Source organism: Polyodon spathula, chromosome 20 (genome assembly GCF_017654505.1).
Source record: "Polyodon spathula isolate WHYD16114869_AA chromosome 20, ASM1765450v1, whole genome shotgun sequence".
NCBI classification, from domain to species: Eukaryota; Metazoa; Chordata; class Actinopteri; order Acipenseriformes; family Polyodontidae; genus Polyodon; species Polyodon spathula.
In genome coordinates, this window is record NC_054553.1 from 23,829,368 (window position 1) to 23,846,658 (window position 17,291).

Sequence of the window (17,291 nt, forward strand, 5' to 3'; positions counted from 1 at the left end):
ATTCACAGTTGTTACAAGCACAATTGTATTTCAAATTGAAAATCAATAGGAATATACGTGTTGGTCCCTAAATCAAATCAAGTTTTTGTTTATTAGGTGTATTTTATTATCTAAAAGAAACATACTAATAATAATTGGAATAATGAGGTTTAAGAACACATCTTTAATATCTTCTAGCGTAGTGGACCTTGCATACAAAAGCAAAATACTATATATAATTTAACATATTGCTATTATGTACAGTACAAAAGTAATGCCTTAAAACATCTTTCACATTATAAAACAAGATGTGTAAGGGAAGATGCAGGTCTCCTGTTGAATGTATTATAAAGCTTCCTGCTTAACCTCCATCACTGCCCCTAAAGATACAACAGGGTGTATGTGGGGGGTTTAGGGTACATTGAAAGAGAGGCTTAAATCACATGACAAGTATTTAGGTACAAAAACTTTGGCATCTGAAAATTGTGAATAGTGGACAGCTGAACCTTTCCACAGATTAGCCTCTATGTTTTGTATTCTAGACAGTCTATTCTTAAAAAAACCTGTCTATTCTACAATACAGTACCAGGAGAAACATAACGAAATGTAATGTTTCTCCTAACTGGTACTGTACTAAGAATAGCCAGTGTAGATAAAAAGTCTTGAAAACTTACAATATGCAAAGAGATGGAAAAGGGTGCCAGTATATATAATGTATTGTAATATCAACTAAAAATCAGTTGTGTGTGTCATCCTTGCTTCAGCAGCCCATACTAAAACCCAGTTTCACAGATTGCTTCCACTTTTTTAAAGCATGTCCTTAAAACAGCTTCCAGCAGCACATGGGCTTAGGATTTTTTTAGTATCCCAAAAGGGAGGCCTGGAAGCCTGTAACACCTTCTATGAAAACAAGAGATTCCAGCAAATCAGAGCACAACTATTTATATGACTGTATGTGCCGCATTCTTTCAACTGCACAGTTACCAAAAACATATGCACCTGTGATAACAAATGCAAAAAACCCCAAAACATTTCAATGAATTACTTCAAGCTTCTTGGACAGCTGCCCAATTCTGCTGATTCGAATAACTAAGTAAAAGCACGTATACACCAGCGCCATGTAACAGAGAGAGGAAAACTGTAAGGGTATAGAACTGCTCTAAATAGTGATGACCAAATGAATTCCGAAAACTATCCAAAGCTATTTCTATCACACTATTTGTTGTCATTCATAAAGGACTGTGGTTTATTCATCTGCTGCATTTCTCAATGTCTGATTGGACAGGGGTTGGTTCAGGTAACAAGCACAACCAGTCCTATATTTGGCTAGTTGGCTTGATAGAGAGCACAGCATACAAATGAAACCATAGTATAAAATGTTACATTATCTAACATATGTGATATATTGCTTGTTTTTTTGTACAGAATTGCTTTCCACATAAACCAGTGCAATTGTATTAGACTTGTGTCCTCGAGTGGCAGTATTAGAAGCCTATATTAATACTGGACTACAATTTAACACAGAGACAAGCTAAGGGTGCCTACTTGTGGCAAAAGATAAAATTCCATTCACGGGACAGGTCTGTATTTTTGTGTTTTATGACAGCCAGATGATGTGTGGTGAATGCTAATTTAACTAGTTTATTGAAAAGAAACTGACACGTTTTGTATTTTCTGGCATGCTAGTTTCATTTCTTGACATCCTGAGAGAACAGAAACCTTGGATTTTCCATTGAAATTATTTACCAGAAAGGAAGTTTTACACTTTTTAGTGTCAATTGACTCCCCTGAATTAGAATGAATCCTATCCTCTAGGCAAGGTGGTTTAGCTGTCTAGCAGTTGTCCGTGTTCTGTTGAAATTACAGGGAAAGCATGCCAGGGTCTAGTAGAGACATGTAGATCGTTATCTTTTAACGTATGTGCCTCTCCAACAAGATGCCTTTGATTCATCCTCACCTGGAACTATAAAACAAAGAAAGTCCTATATTTTATGGGGGAAAAAATTCTCAGAGTAGAGCCAGTAGTTTTGTGTCTTGAATAGTCTGCAAAGACAAATAAGATAGCATCTGAAAAGAAAAGGAGACTACCTCATTGACAGGCTCTATAATATTTAGAAATGTTCAGAAAGATGTATTGATATTGTCATGTCTTTACTTTAACTTGGTCAGCACTCCTTTCAGGATGTCTTCTTGCTTTGTTTCTGAGCTTCCTGAACTGTTTTAGCAACACCAAATGAAGAAAGGTACTGCATCTCTTATGCCTCATCAGCCCATACCGACTATACTTTGAGCCCTTCATATAGCTAATGAGATAGACTTTCAACCATTTTAGTCACACTGACTGAGTAAACAATTACTGTACCTGATGTGGACTAATTTAGAAATAAGGCAATTGGTTTGTAAAGCAAATTGTCCAGGTTTTATGATCCCTCAAAGGAAAGGCATTTCTCAGCAAATGGGGACACAGTGGATGTATATACACACATGTTTTAATATGTTTTACATATATCTATAGAATATCTTAAATAAGAACATTCTTTAGTGCAAGTTAGACTGATAACACTGTGTAACAAAATTTCAAAATATCACTATTTCCAATGGGAAAATGGGCAAATGTGTGTCTTTTCGTTCACATAAAGTCAGAAAAAAATGACATATGAATCCAAATTAACATGTATTTATACTAAAGTAATAGAAAGATGACTACAAAAGATTTAGAAGCGAGTAGTTTTTCGAGATTTACGATTATTCGGTAAATAAGAGCCTGTCTGTCTCTATGTCTTGCTAATTCTTTTTACATATAATCTAAGAAAACCATGTATCCATTGAAAAAGACTTCCAGTCAAAATGTTTGTCATTAAATTTGTTAGTTTTTTAGTATTTCTAAATGAAACCTGGTAAGGACATTCTTTATCACAAATGATAGAGGCTGTCAGAATCTGAGGCTATCACCACCTGCCAGTCAGAATGAGTGTATGCCACACTTATATTTTTATATATACACACTGTTGATATTGGTCAGATCGCTGACATACATATCGGAATTGACTAGCAACTGTTTCTAATAAAGGGTAATAATAGCAACATTTGCAGGGATGAGGTGAGGGCAATTGCGTTGGAGCCATTGGTGAAATGGTACCACAGTAGTAATCAAAAGCTACGTATTTCCTGGAGACAGCCTGAAAGCAATACATCGAGAACAGCTGATAATGCCCAGACATTGAACTGATAAATTCCTCTGGGTCAGCACTAGAGTTTACTTTCCAGATGAAGCAGCACAGAGCACTTTCAGCTGTCAACACCTATTTGCTTATTGTACCAGTTTCTTCTATCTCCTTTGGACTTGCTCTTTCAAAGGTCATTTAAGTTGGATTCACATTCCTCAGAGAAATTATTATACTTTTTTTTTTTTTTTTTTTTAAATCTTAGTTGGTACCTAAAATGTTTATTTGAGTTACTGTATGCCAGCGGTGGTATGCACTAATGTGTGGAATGGACTGCACCTACAGAATAGAATCTCTTATACTCCTACATGTGTCTTTAAACCTCTAAATGGATGGTGTATCACGTCCTATTAATTATCATTGTTTATTTAAAACAGCTTTAAGCATTTCGTTTAATGCTTACAAAATATAAAATTCTGCTGCATTGCAATATAAACTCTGGACTTATTGTTTGTTTGTTTAATGAGCATCTGGTCTTATAAAGGTACACATGTTAGGAAATAAAAAAAAAAAAAAATGTGTATACATAGAATATACACAGAGCTATAACCCAAGTAGAGTTTGACGTCTGAACATTGCAGATAGGAACACATTATAAAAGTAATAGTTTGGCTAGAAGGCTAATTTAGGGTCACCAGCTGGGTTATGTATTTAGCTTCCAATTTAAAGTGGGTGTAGCGAACAAAATAATTCCATCACTTATTCTAAAATCAGCAATTTTGAAAGAAACAAATGTAGTGTTTTCATTTCCAGCCATGCTATCTAGTACTGAACTCCACCAGGTTAAAGAAATTTCTCAGTTTGCATGCCTTGCTCTGAGAACACTGTTACTATTTCACTTCCTGGGTTCACCTTCACAGTATCTGAAGCATGCAAACAGAGGTTTCTCTGCCTAGCATGAGATATCATGTTTTAGATGAAAATACATGTGTTTCTTTCAAAAATGCACATTTCAGACCAATAAAGCGAATGGAAGTGAATGACAAGAATAATTAGGATTTTGTTAGACACAGACACTTTATAAGAACATCAAGATGTTGAATCTTGATTTAAAAGCTTATATCCACCTGTGTACTTGCGTCTTCATCTGTAAAGTGTGCAAATGTAGAAATTCACCTGTTATGACCCAAGACCCACAATGTCTTTATCTGTTTGAGTTGAGAGTGGTGTTGGCTTGTTAAGCCCTAGAATTGATGGAAGCTTTCTTATATGTGCTGACAGACCAATTTCTCCTGTAAATGGTACGGCGACATTTTGTCTAATAAGATGTTGTGCCATTTGAAATTACATTTTTTTTTAAATGACATTCTCTTGTTTGTATTCTTTCAGGTAATTAATTTTGTTACATTTAAAATGACCTTTAGAAATTAAGCTGTGCTGTTTGACATAATCCCTCACAGTTTTACACTTATATATCTCCAGTGACAAGCAGGGTTCTTACCTCAGTATGGAGCTTGTTTTGTTTCGGCTTTAACAGGGTGATTCAAATAAAGCAGTTTTGCTGTTTCTTTATTTTTTATTTTTTTTTATTCGTTCAAGTGATGAAATGGGAAGCCATTCAAGATACGTTTGCAGCTAATTGCAGCACAGATCATGAAAAAGAATTGGTGAAGTTTTTAAATACAGTAATTTAATTACTCTTAAGCATAAAGACTAGTTGAGTTATATGATGGGAGAGACTGTTCCCTTCTTAGGAAGAACGTTCATCATATTCTTGTGGTAAATGCTGTATTGTTTGTCACTGACAGGTGGAGAAGCAGCGCTCTGACCTGACAAGGGAGCTGGATGACCTCACTGACAGGCTGGAAGAGGCCGGAGGAGCCACAGCTTCCCAGGTATGAACTCTTTTGTCTGTCGCTTAACACTGCTGACTAAGATCACCAGTATACATTGAATTCACCATCTGATGCCTTTTCTCAAAACCCTTGATATAGAAAGACCCTTGGTCACACATGTTTCTTCATTTTGCCACTGAAAATAAGAACATTATTTTAAGAAAGAAACAATGAAATTGTTTGTTTCACTGCAGTGGATAAACTATTAGAGACAAAATGACACAAAGGGCATTTTTTTACCTCGATGTGTAAATTATACACACAAGTACCCATAGGCACGTTCCTGGCTTGTCTTTAGAAACACTACCTTAAACCACCTTGTAACAGGGGAGAGCTGTGCTGACTGTCTGGCGCATGCATGGTTCTGCAAGAAGAGGGCAGCAGCCTCGTAAGATCCGCCTGTCAATCATGGCGGTGACACAGAGAGGTGGGGAAGAGGGTGTGTTGGTTTTCCGTCTCTTTGAGTGGCTGAGAGGCGGGCCTTGGGGGATTGCTCAGCCCATAAGTACTGTGCTTGGTTATGCATTCGCGTGGCCATGACCGGGGAAACCCAGTGATGCTAGTTGAGCAGGCAAGCATAAACAAACATCAGGCAGGAGTGGCAGTAGTGGGAGTGAGAAAGACATGTGTAGTGATAGGGGAACCTCTGCCACCCCAGGGTATAGTGCACAGAAAAGCGTAGGACAGAGACCCGAGCTGACCAGCATAGCGGCAGTGGGGGCAATGCATAAGCAGCACTTTTGTTTTATACTTTGGTTTTCATTATTATTTTTGATCATCTGTGAGTGCGCCTGCACTCACCAGCAGATACCTGTGTTGGTAACCCTGTGGTCCTGACTACCGTTGCTGGTATACAGGCCACAGACAACAGCGCCCTCTGCGGGCTATAAGAAAATAAATAAAACTGGACCCTGTGTGGTGTTTTGAAGTACCAGCTTCTGTCTCCCGTGTCAGTGTATACCCCCACGCACCCATTAATATTTTCTTTCAATATGTAAATGGTAAGAAGTGTTTGATTCTAAATGTAATGGGCAGTGTTGTGTGATGCATTCCGTTACGGATTCTGACCCCTGTTGGTGAGATGAGGTAAAAGCTCTATAATCACAGATGCAGATGGCTTTTTTGCACCGTGGTTATGACGCTTGCTTGTGGTGTGCGGGATCGTTGGTTTGTGCCCAGACCTGTCTGTTGCTATTGAATAAAGAATTATTTCTTATAGAATTATGAAAGTATCCAGCTCAAAACATAGAGATGCTCAAAACAAAGCTGATGGTCAAATCAGGAAACGTAAGTGTTTCTGTTATGTGGATCCAGATTGAAATGAATAAGAAGCGTGAGTCGGAGCTGTTGAGACTTCGTCGTGAGCTGGATGAAGCTGCCTTGCAAACGGAGACCATGGCATCAGCTCTGCGCAAGAAGCACACTGAGGTGGTGGTGGACATGACTGAGCAGTACGAGAGCCTGCAGAGGGTGCGCATAAAACTGGAGAAGGACAAGCAGAATATGAAACTGGAAATAGATGATCTGTCAGCCACTGTAGACAACATGCAAAAAGCCAAGGTATTCTTTTAAAAGGGCTAGTGTTTTTATGGTAAGAAAAGGAAGGGTGTACTTTGGCATATTCCAGTGCTTTCAGTGTAATCAGTGGGGAAAGAAAGGGATTATTCTCTTTTTTTATTACTGTTTTGTTTCCAGTGCTATCATGTATATTTATTTCTGGGAGTAGCAGTAGGAGCCTGCATTATTTGGTTCACAGAGTGATGCAGTGGCAAGTACTGTACATTTTAAAGAGGAGGACACTGTCAATTAATCCCCAAAAGGATAAACACCAAGAAATTGTATTTCAGTGTATAAATGTAACATGAATGTGGGACCGTGCCTTTTAATAAATTGTCATTGGTGATCATCATTTTCTTTAGTAAATTGATTGAATGGTAAAAAAAAAATGTTATCAATGAAAGTATTTACCTAGTAACAGTCCATTTATTCATGGTTGATTTAGTATCTAAACCACATGGTCTACTACAGGGGAGCCATTGCACATAGGCCTAATAATGATTGTGTTTAGTTCTCCTGTATAGTTTCCTGTCTTTGTAGATTTGAATATATACTTTTTTAACAGGTCTCTAGTGATATCCAAATGCGGAAACTAGAAGATTTACTTGCAGAATCAAATTCTAGGAATGAAGAACTGCAAAAGGGGCTCAATGAACTCAACCTCGCCAAAACAAGGCTCACAGGTATTAATTGGAAAAGAAATGTCTGACATGTACAGCTTGTAGTTTCACAGATCTCAGTAAGTAGAGCAGCTGTGTTGTAAACCCACAGTTATGGTCTAATGGGTATTAAGCAGATGCTAAATAAAATGCCTTCTTCCTTTAAGCTGAAAATAATGAACTTAGCAGTCAACTGGAGAAAGTGGAAAATAGAGCCAGTCATACCAATAGGACAAAGGCCCTGCTGATAGCACAGAGCGAAGACCTGAAGAAGCAACTGGAAGAGGAGAATAAGGTAGAACAACAGCCCTACTGCTGATAAACTGTACTGGATTTCTGTCCTGTAGCATTTTACAAATTGGAACAACAGTCGCTTATTGACCAAATCTTCTTGGTTATTAACATGGCCGTTTCTGATGAAGTCATCAGCAGTGGAGACACAGTTGTGTCCACAGACAGCAGCACCATACAGCAGATGTAGAAAGTATAGTTTTCATGCAAGCTTGTTGAATACTTCTTTGAGGTAACTGGGCTGGATCTAGTATCTTTACTTCTTTTTTTTAATGTTTTAGTATCTTGTTAAAAGTAGGCCCAGTCCAGCACTCATGCTTTTAATAAAATAAGAAAAATATGGGCGAAGTAGTATTAATAGAAAATGGAAGTAGACAAACATTTCAGCAAGAATCTTCATCGGTGCATCAGTCTACTTGACTTAAGGTCATATTTTGGTTACTATATAATGAACTCCATGTTAATGTTACAAAAAGAAACATATGACTTGAGATTGCTTAAGAAGCCTTGAATTATATTAATTATGAACTGTAGGCTTTTGGCTCTAGTTTTGTAGTAGGTGTTTTTCTTCTTTGAAAAAACAGGAGACAATTCAGGACTGGATTAAACAAATTTAAAGATGACCCTATTTTTCAAGTGTTTAAGGTTATAGAAGAAAATGTAACATTTTTTTTTTGTGAATAACATGAAACTTAAACATTGATGCTGTTGTTTTAGTCAAAGAGTACACTGGGAAGCAGCCTTTCCAGCCTTAGTCATGAATGTGAACAGTTGAGGGAGCAGCTGGAGGAAGAGCAGGAGAGCAAACTGGAGCTCCAGAGACTGGTCTCCAAACTCAACAGCGAGGTGACCCACTGGAGGAACCGCTACGAGGGCGACGCCATTCAGCGCACTGATGAGCTTGAGGAGGCCAAGTAAGTCACGACAGGGCTGGATTTTCGACTTCACCTTATTATATTGTGTTAAAAAATGCCCCTTAATTTAAGTCCTATATCCCAGTTTTAGGTAAATCCCATGTGAAAATGTATGTAATTTATGAGCAAAGTGAAAATTTGAAGCAGGAGTAATTATAGAAAGTATTATCATAAAAAAACTGTGGACAACCCAGGCAATAGTCCACTTTACTCCAGTCTTATGACCAGGTTCAAGGCTTTGTTATGTTTTTTGTCAGAATGTATTTTGTGGAACTGTATGGACCTTTTTTTCATTGCCTCCTTAACACATATAAACATTGGCACAGGGGAACACACCACACGCCAATAGCCAAGCAGCCATATCAATTCCAAGTCGATTTTATCTAGTAATTAGTTTGTATTTTAGATTTCAAGTCATGGAAGTAGAAATACTGAACTTGTGTCTTTTCCAGGAAAAAGCTCTCATCGCGTCTGCAGGTGGCAGAGGAAGCTGTGGAGGCATCCCAGTCAAAGTGCGCTAGCCTGGAGAAAACTAAGCAGCGACTGCAGGGAGAAGTTGAGGATCTCTGCATTGATCTAGAAAAGGTTAGAATGAAAGTCAAAACACACATAGCATCATCTCTAAACTGTGGTTCCTGACTCACCTGTTACAATGAGGACTGTATTCAGCACTTCCCAATGACGTAGTGCAAGACTAGGGGTGGGAATTGAGTTGCCCATTTTTCTCAATCAGACCCCTTACTTAGCAAATACCCTGGTATCCTGAATAGATAATCGTCTCCTCTTTAAAAATATGCAGAATATTTTAATGATTTCAATGATTTCAATGTGTCTGTGCCACAAGTGCTGTGGTATTGTAAATCTATACCAATGTGGAATAACTGGGTAGGACAACACTACATTAAATACAGTACCAGTCTTGGCAGTCACCACTCAGGGAAATTATCTTCTGGCTAAAACAAATGCTCCACCCAGTCATTCAGCATTGTTAGTAAATTTGTCATATTTGGGGTACCACATAACTTAAAATCCTCAGCATATTATTAAATATGAGACCATTATATATTCAGGGTTGGAAAGACATTTCTATTAAGTGAGGTTACCTGGCAACAAACTCCCCATCCTCAGTTGTACTGCTTTTCAAGAAAATTGAGAACATTTTGGGGCACCATTCTACTTGTTAGATGTCTTTGATATTTGTGTAGAGAAGCTTATCTACTCTGAGATAGCAAGATATTTATTAAGCAAAAAGTCTGAGTGAGGAAAAATAGGCAATAAAATAGCTACCAGCAGTCATTCTGTAAATAATGTATATTTTCCATAATTTTTGTTGTTTTATAAATAGCATTTTATGGTAATCTATTCCCAGATGAGTATCCCAGTGTTTGAATTTGGGCAATGGGTTTATAAATTTACAAGACATCTTAGTGATTAATTAAAGTGTAACAAACTTTAGCAGGTAAGAAAGGATAAAATAGATTAAAAACATTTGCATGCACATTATACGATCATATTTGCATTGTGACTAGAAGGCTTGATAAATAAAATACTTGAGTATCTCTGGGGATCTGACATTAATAGCATACACTGTGCAATAGTGTGTTACCTGATTAAATCTCTCATATAAATTATTGTTCATAAAGAAGGTAATTTGTTTGGAACACTGATGTTGCAAAAGCCACATACTTGAAGAAAATGGAACATATTGATTGGCATTCAAAAAATGTTAATATGAAGTTTGATTAAAAATAATAGTACCTTTAGGGTGTAATATACAAATTGTAATCGTTATTGGAAAGGTACTGTTGTGTATCATATAAAATGCCTAACTAACTTGTAGAAGCTGCTGTTTAATTAATTTGGAGCAGAAAATAGATTTAAGTTTTTGTAACTAGTTCACATATTTAAACCTGTATCCACTTTTCGGTTTTGTACTTGACCTTGACTATATTTAAACAGAGTTTGTTTTAGACTTGGATCAGACATTGATTACAAATTAATAATTTTATAATGGATTGCTTCACGAAGAATACAAAAAAATACTGATTGTATAGTAAACCACATGTGAAATCATGTCTGTGATTTGGATCCGCCACTGTTTAAGTCATTAAAGTAGACTCCCTTTGATGGAAATTAGCATGAGATGGACATCATTTTGATGCAAGAGTTTAAAAAATGTATTGAAAAACAACAAGTAATTGATGTCTATATAATTTTTACAAGTGCCCACTAAAACCCAAGGGCCTAACCTAGAGGTGTATTCTCTTTAATACTGACTTGCCTGCTGTTCTTCCTCTTCAGGCCAATGCCACAGCAGGAGCTCTGGACAAGAAGCAGCGTGTGATGGAGAAACAGCTGTCAGACTGGCGTCAGAAATGCGAGGAGATCGTGGCTGAGATGGAAGGGTGCCAGAAGGAAAGCCGCCAACATGCCACCGACCTCTTCAAACTGAAAACCGCGTACGAAGAGGCCATTGAGCAAATTGAGGGTTTAAAGAGGGAAAACAAAGCACTGCAAGGTGAGCAGTGGAGTCAGTCCGGTGGGCTTCGATAGGGACAGGGGGCTGGTTCAGCAGGAAAATGCTTACCCACATCTCGGGTCTAAATTCTTTATTTCAAAGGTCTTAACACATCATTATCCCCAGTGTGTTTGTGAGAACCGTGGTTAAATAATCTTTAAAAACATATTATTATTAATTAATTTAACAATACTGTCTTATATAATCTTACATTAACCCCTTGTAGCTCTTTATGACATCGTTATGCGCATTATGAAGCATGATGTTAAGACGAGGGTTGTATATACATACAGTACATACATATACACTATACATGCAACTGCAGCCTAAAATGGCATTTGATGTATGTTTCTGATGTGATTATAAAATCGATATGTGTGCTACTCTACATATGGCAGACAACATGCTGTTCACTTAAGTGAAGTTGATATGGACAGATACAATTAAGGGTAGAGAGCTAACTTAAATTAAAAATATGTATCCAGTGAAAACATGTCAAATACTACAACAGGAAAAAATGCAACCCATTCCTGAAAGGAAATAATACTGTTATAATAGTATACTGTTAATGTTATAAAACCTAATTACTGCTAGAAACAAACAGTCGATGACAAACGTTTCAATTTGTTTTTTTGAATTTGAGTTTCTTTTAGTATTTCTAAGTTCAGCAGTATTTAGTGTATATCAGTTATGAACGTTATAGAATTAGCAAGAAGCAACACAATTAATGTTTTAGTTTGATGCATTTGTATGGTGCATACTTTAAACTGGAGCAAAAAACTCTAATAATAAAAAAAACAATTGTCATTTTTATAATTTCAGAGGAAATAACTGACCTTACAGATCAGCTAGGAGAAGGCAGCAGAAGTGTCCATGAGCTTCAGAAGTCCAAGAAGAGAATGGAGATGGAGAAGGATGAGCTCCAAGCAGCTTTAGAGGAGTCTGAGGCAGCCTTAGAGGTACTGTACCGCATGCACTGTATTAAATGGCTCTTTTTGAAACTGCTCCTATGTGTTTCACTGGTGACCCCTGCTGCTGTGATGAGGTATTAAGATTTCTAAGTCCAATACTGGAATTCACATCCTTTCAATAGTTCAATAGCGCCATCCACCGAGAGGAAAGCATAACATGTCAGTCATTGTTTTAAAGCAGTACACTTTGTACCAGGCCCTCACTAGTAAATTGAAATTGACATTTCCTGTCAGAGGTTTTCTGTTCCTTCACATTGACAGTCTTTGCATGTATCACTCTTGCTAATAACTACCAGATGGCCCTACTTAAGGAATAACCCCCTGTATTGTAAGGGTCTTACACTCTCCTCTCCTCCCTCAGGCAGTCATCTTAAAATTGTCAAAGTGACACATGATCATTCCAGCAATACAGTCCAAAAATGTATGAACATTTTTAAATAAGAAGTATAAGAATTAACACCTCTATATTTCCTGTTGCAAGGTATTTAAAAACAAATAACTACAATGCAGAAGACATCACAATGTGTGGGATAAATCACTACCGTGGGACAAATACAGCCAGGAAACAAAAAGAATGCAAATTCATTTTCAAATTAGGCAATTTGGAACCTCTTGGAATGAACAAACTTTTCATCCTGATATAATTTATATCTTTTTATCAATTATTCATATTTTTGTGTACCTACATTACCTTTTTCCATTTTGATTAAATTTTTCACCTTTTGGTACACAGCTGTTTTTCTTTTTAAAATTATACAAATAAATAAAATATATATATATATATATATATATATATAATATTAGATATATTATGTATATATATATATATATGTATGTATATATATATATATATATATATATATATATATATATATACATATACACACACACAGACACACACACACTGTATTATTTCTACACCTTAAAAGTACAATGAATAAACTAATTTAGAAATAAATGTTAGTCAGAAAATGACATTATTCAATTGTGTAGCTTTCCAAGTGTACATTGTAGAGGTAAATAATAGGATAGCATGAGATATACATTATTCTAAGATTAGGAGTTCTGCTGATTAGATTTTAATGTCATCAGTAAATACCAGCTGTTTCTAATGGGGTGAATGGTTGGTTAATACATTTTTGGTATGGGTAATCTTCCCATTATAACAGATTTAAGCATTAAAGCCCAGCAAAGCGAGTCTTGCATGAACAGACTATCAAGTATGGTTGGAGGTTAATCTTGCTGAGTATGGTTACTTGCCTAGTATGGTTAGAGGTTAGTCTGGCTGGCCATTTATATTACTTGCTTTGTAGTTCAATCATAACTACAGTATGAAACACTCAATGGTAAAATATGAAGCTTTCACAGTAAAAGAAACCAAGCAAAATTCCTTAACAAACATTGAAACTTTTGCCAAATAATTTTAACGATTGCTTCCCACTTGTAGAGTTGCCGAGTCAGAGCTGTCAAGTTGTTTTTCCAGGGAATAACTTTAAGGATTATTTTTTTTTTTTTTGTGTAAGGATAATATTGCAAAATGGCTGTAACGCTTGTGGCATCGACGTGCGGTCAGTATTTAGGCTTGTTAGTTTTGAAAGTAAGCTTACGACATAATCAAACTAAATTTTCAGTTGACCTGCCAGTTATATGCTTACAATCTCAGCTGACCCAGGTCAGGTAAGCTCCTTGCTTTGCAGGTTTACAAATGGTGTGCTTTTGTCACAGCAACAAATGAATTCCCCTTTGGAATAGTTTAGCTGCATGTGTTAAAAATGTTACCTTTTATGAGCTCACATTGACTTAAATAATAGAGAAAAACATGTCTCAGTGTTGCTGCACAGCAATAAGTCAAAGAGGTATATGGTTAAGTTAATTTAGAACTAAACTATTTGCAAACCCAACCAATTGACAGGCAGGGATTTTACAACAAAAACATTCCTACATTCTGCAATTAGTGCACAGATGTGTTACCAATACAGTGGCCCCCATTGGAGTCACATGTAATGTGAAGTACTGCAAACATGTATTTTTAAAAGTGAGTTTCTACAAAGTATTTACTTGTACCACAGAGCAAGTAGATGTTATGGCAAGATACATGGAAGATGACAAAAAAGAGAATTCTATCAGAAAAATAACTGTAGGAAGAGGGATTTGTAGTCAAAAGTGTCTTAAACCAGAAAACAAGGACAGTACAAGGATTAGATCAGATGTCATGCAAAATCTTACCCAAGTACAGTGTTTAAATGTTCTAGCTGGTGCCAACATTTGGCCTCTGCCAAGTGTGAATGCGAACGTTTGGACTCAGTTTGGCATCACAAAATATTGAGCTCATAGGTAAACCGTTAACTCAGTTTAATCTGTGATTTTTCCAGTCTGCCTCGTTAGAAAGTAATCCTCTTTGAGTGTATTTGGATTGAATTATGTGTTTTTGTAAGGCAGAGAATCAGCAGCCCTTGCTACTGGAGATTTCTGCTCAAGCTCACACCTCTTGGGGCCAGCCTGCACATGTTCCAGTGTTCATAGTGTTCATTCACTTAAAGGGTCCCTGGGAGCTTCTCCAAATATTAATACTAGAGACAAGCTAAACCACCGGTGTTAAATCTGAGTGGTGCTGACAGATTGTGGGAGGTGAAACCTGAAGCTAATAATTACTTTTAAGATTCAGAGTGGACCGTTGGCTTGGCAGGAAAATAGTTTTACCTTTAAACTGTAATAAACTACCTTTGAGCATATTTCAAATACTGCCAAGTACTTTGCCAAGTAAATTCTTCCTAATCTATTACTCTAACTACCTCGACAAATTAAAGCACAGTGGGTTAAGTCAGAAGAGAGGGTAACATACTAACTATATACTCCAACGCCACCTTCTGGATAATAAATACATAACTGGCCAAAGGAATAAATTAAAGCGTCTCAGTGCATATTGGTGTGAGATATTCATTTACAATAAAGTGGCACTGGCAATCCAGTTGTAATGCAAGGGTTGTAATGCAGAGGTAACGCTAAGTTTTGTGTGCTTTCATTTGTGTAATGGTAGCTCAATGACTGCTTGAATAGAATGAGACATAAATAAAGGGGAATGGGTACCTCAGTGGTAGCATTTACAGGTTTTGACATTCCAGTGTTATCACATTAGTATCGAACCAACCAGACTGATCAACCATTGCAGTGTCATGGTGCTGTATCATTACCCATGTGCTACATACTAAGACCATCTGATATTCCAGTGCTATTTTCCTAATTGTTGTGTGTAATTAGTGTCTACAAGACTAGAAACATTGAACCAGTGTTGTTCTTAACCTAATTAACTTGTACATGTATTTTGTTTTCTTTTTCACAGGCTGAAGAAACCAAAGTAGTGCGACTGCAGGTAGAATTGACACAGACGAAGTCTGATATAGATCGGAGGATCCAAGAGAAGGAGGAGGAGTTTGAAGCTTCAAGGTATATTCAGACTGTTTCAGTGTTCACTCATATTTTCAGGGTCGTGTTTTAATAACATATTAACTGAGTTCCTGTCTAGATTGGATATTGAACTTCACGTGGCAGTTTTTTCAAATAAAAGCACAAAGTCACCTGTTAAGTTCCAATACGAGTAAAAAAAGACAGCAGTAGAATATTTGAATATACCCTTTGACATGTGTTCATCTAAATATCATTTAGTGTTCTCTGTATTGCCTCACTATAGCAACACATACTACTCATCTAACATAAATAATTAAATATTGTAGTGATTTAATGGAATGGAAATGAAGCAAAATTCTGAAAATTGAGAATGGCACTGGTTTTTTGATGTCATCATATTTGTTATAATGAATGCATTTTATTTTTAAATCATTTAATACTAGATTTTGATGTTCATGTAATTAACTGCAATCTGCTTTTTTCTGCTTTCACACTTTTTCCTTCTCTTTTTTCTGTTGTCTTGCTAACTAATAGAGAACTGCTTTCTTCCATGGTAAGTTCCTTTTAACTGAGCTGAAAGGCATTCAGTTTTACATTAGCAAATCTATTTTTCCTGTGTTCTACTTTTCTCATATTTCACTCTATATTACATCTGTGAAAACAAAACGTTTAGCAGCTAAAGCAGCAATCTCAGGGTTAATGGCCAGCTAGTAAAGACAAATGCACAAGAATCTCCCTGTATATCCAGATGTGATCAATAATTTATTTACCAAGTTTCCTCACAACAGAGTATATAAGAGAGGGACATTTCTGCTATTCGGGTTCCTAGTAGCTGGTTAATCTCAAAACTTGTCAAGTCACATCTTAAAGGACCACGGGTGATTCAGCATCAACACCATGGCTTGGTAACCCATTCCATACCCTCACCAATCTCTGTGTACAGAGTAGTCTCTTACCCTCTGTCCTAAATATGTCTCTACTTCATTTCAAATGATGTCCTCTGGTCCTGGTGCTGATCTTAATGTATTGGCTACTATAGTTTTGCCATTGGTTTGGTATTGCTGTCTCATCAGGGCATTATACCTATAGCCTCCTCTGAATGGTTCTCTACACTTTGGACTATATACCAAGCATTCAGTTTGCCTTTTGGTCACTTCCCTACATTGTCTGGTTGCCTATTATAACACCAAGGTCTTGCTTGTGGTGGGTCTGTTCAAGTGATTCTCTAGTTACAATTCTAAAGTACGTACAGGCGGAACTTCATTATAACACATGAACTGCTCACACTACTGTATAGCAAAGTCAAATTAAAACAATGCTGAATCAGTTTTATAACTGTGTGCTAGCTGTGTACAAATGGTAATGGTTTGAACAGAAACGTGTTAATTGGTGCCCCTTATTTTCAGATCCACCAGGAAATGAAAGGAAGATTTTAGTATCTTTTCATCAAACTCCTTTCTGGAAGGAGTATGTTTACTTTGCCCTCCTTAGAAGGTCAGCTGGTTCAAGTTGCAGAACCTCAGAACATAGGGAGGTTAGAAGCCTGTTGAGTGGCACAGAGATGGGTGGATATCTTTATAGCACTTACTGAGACAGTCTGTTACACTTTCCCACTGAGTTGCACAAAATAACCTCAATCAATCTTGTGAGGCCTAAAAAGTATAGATTAGATCTACAGACCACAGAGGAGTCTCAGATGATTTGTTTAACAGCAGCAGTGGAGAGATAAAGCAAACGGAAGCTTCAGAGGTTTAGGTGCCTCTGTTGCTGTAAAATTCAAAATGTGGCTAAACAAAACAAACTTACCCTCCAAAGAGCTTCACAGCTGTTTAAAAAGATTGTTTAACGCTAAGGAAATATTAGCATGCTGCTTTAAATATTCACCACTAATCCCCTGTTGTACAATAGCGGAGTTTTACGTACTGTATCTCTACTGTA

At 36.8% G+C, this 17,291-nt stretch overlaps 1 protein-coding gene across 4 annotated transcripts in view; it reads left to right on the forward strand.

Moving 5' to 3' along the window:
* LOC121295755 (myosin-16-like) overlaps positions 1–17,291 on the forward strand; it is a 78,498-nt gene that overhangs the window by 55,249 nt on the left and 5,958 nt on the right. For all 4 annotated transcript variants that reach the window (XM_041220766.1, XM_041220768.1, XM_041220769.1 and 1 more), the window contains 9 exons: positions 4,952–5,038; positions 6,353–6,598; positions 7,161–7,278; positions 7,422–7,549; positions 8,263–8,459; positions 8,912–9,044; positions 10,761–10,977; positions 11,800–11,936; positions 15,289–15,392. In XM_041220766.1, coding sequence (XP_041076700.1) covers positions 4,952–5,038; positions 6,353–6,598; positions 7,161–7,278; positions 7,422–7,549; positions 8,263–8,459; positions 8,912–9,044; positions 10,761–10,977; positions 11,800–11,936; positions 15,289–15,392 — 1,367 coding nt within the window. The remainder of the gene's footprint in view (positions 1–4,951; positions 5,039–6,352; positions 6,599–7,160; positions 7,279–7,421; positions 7,550–8,262; positions 8,460–8,911; positions 9,045–10,760; positions 10,978–11,799; positions 11,937–15,288; positions 15,393–17,291) is intronic.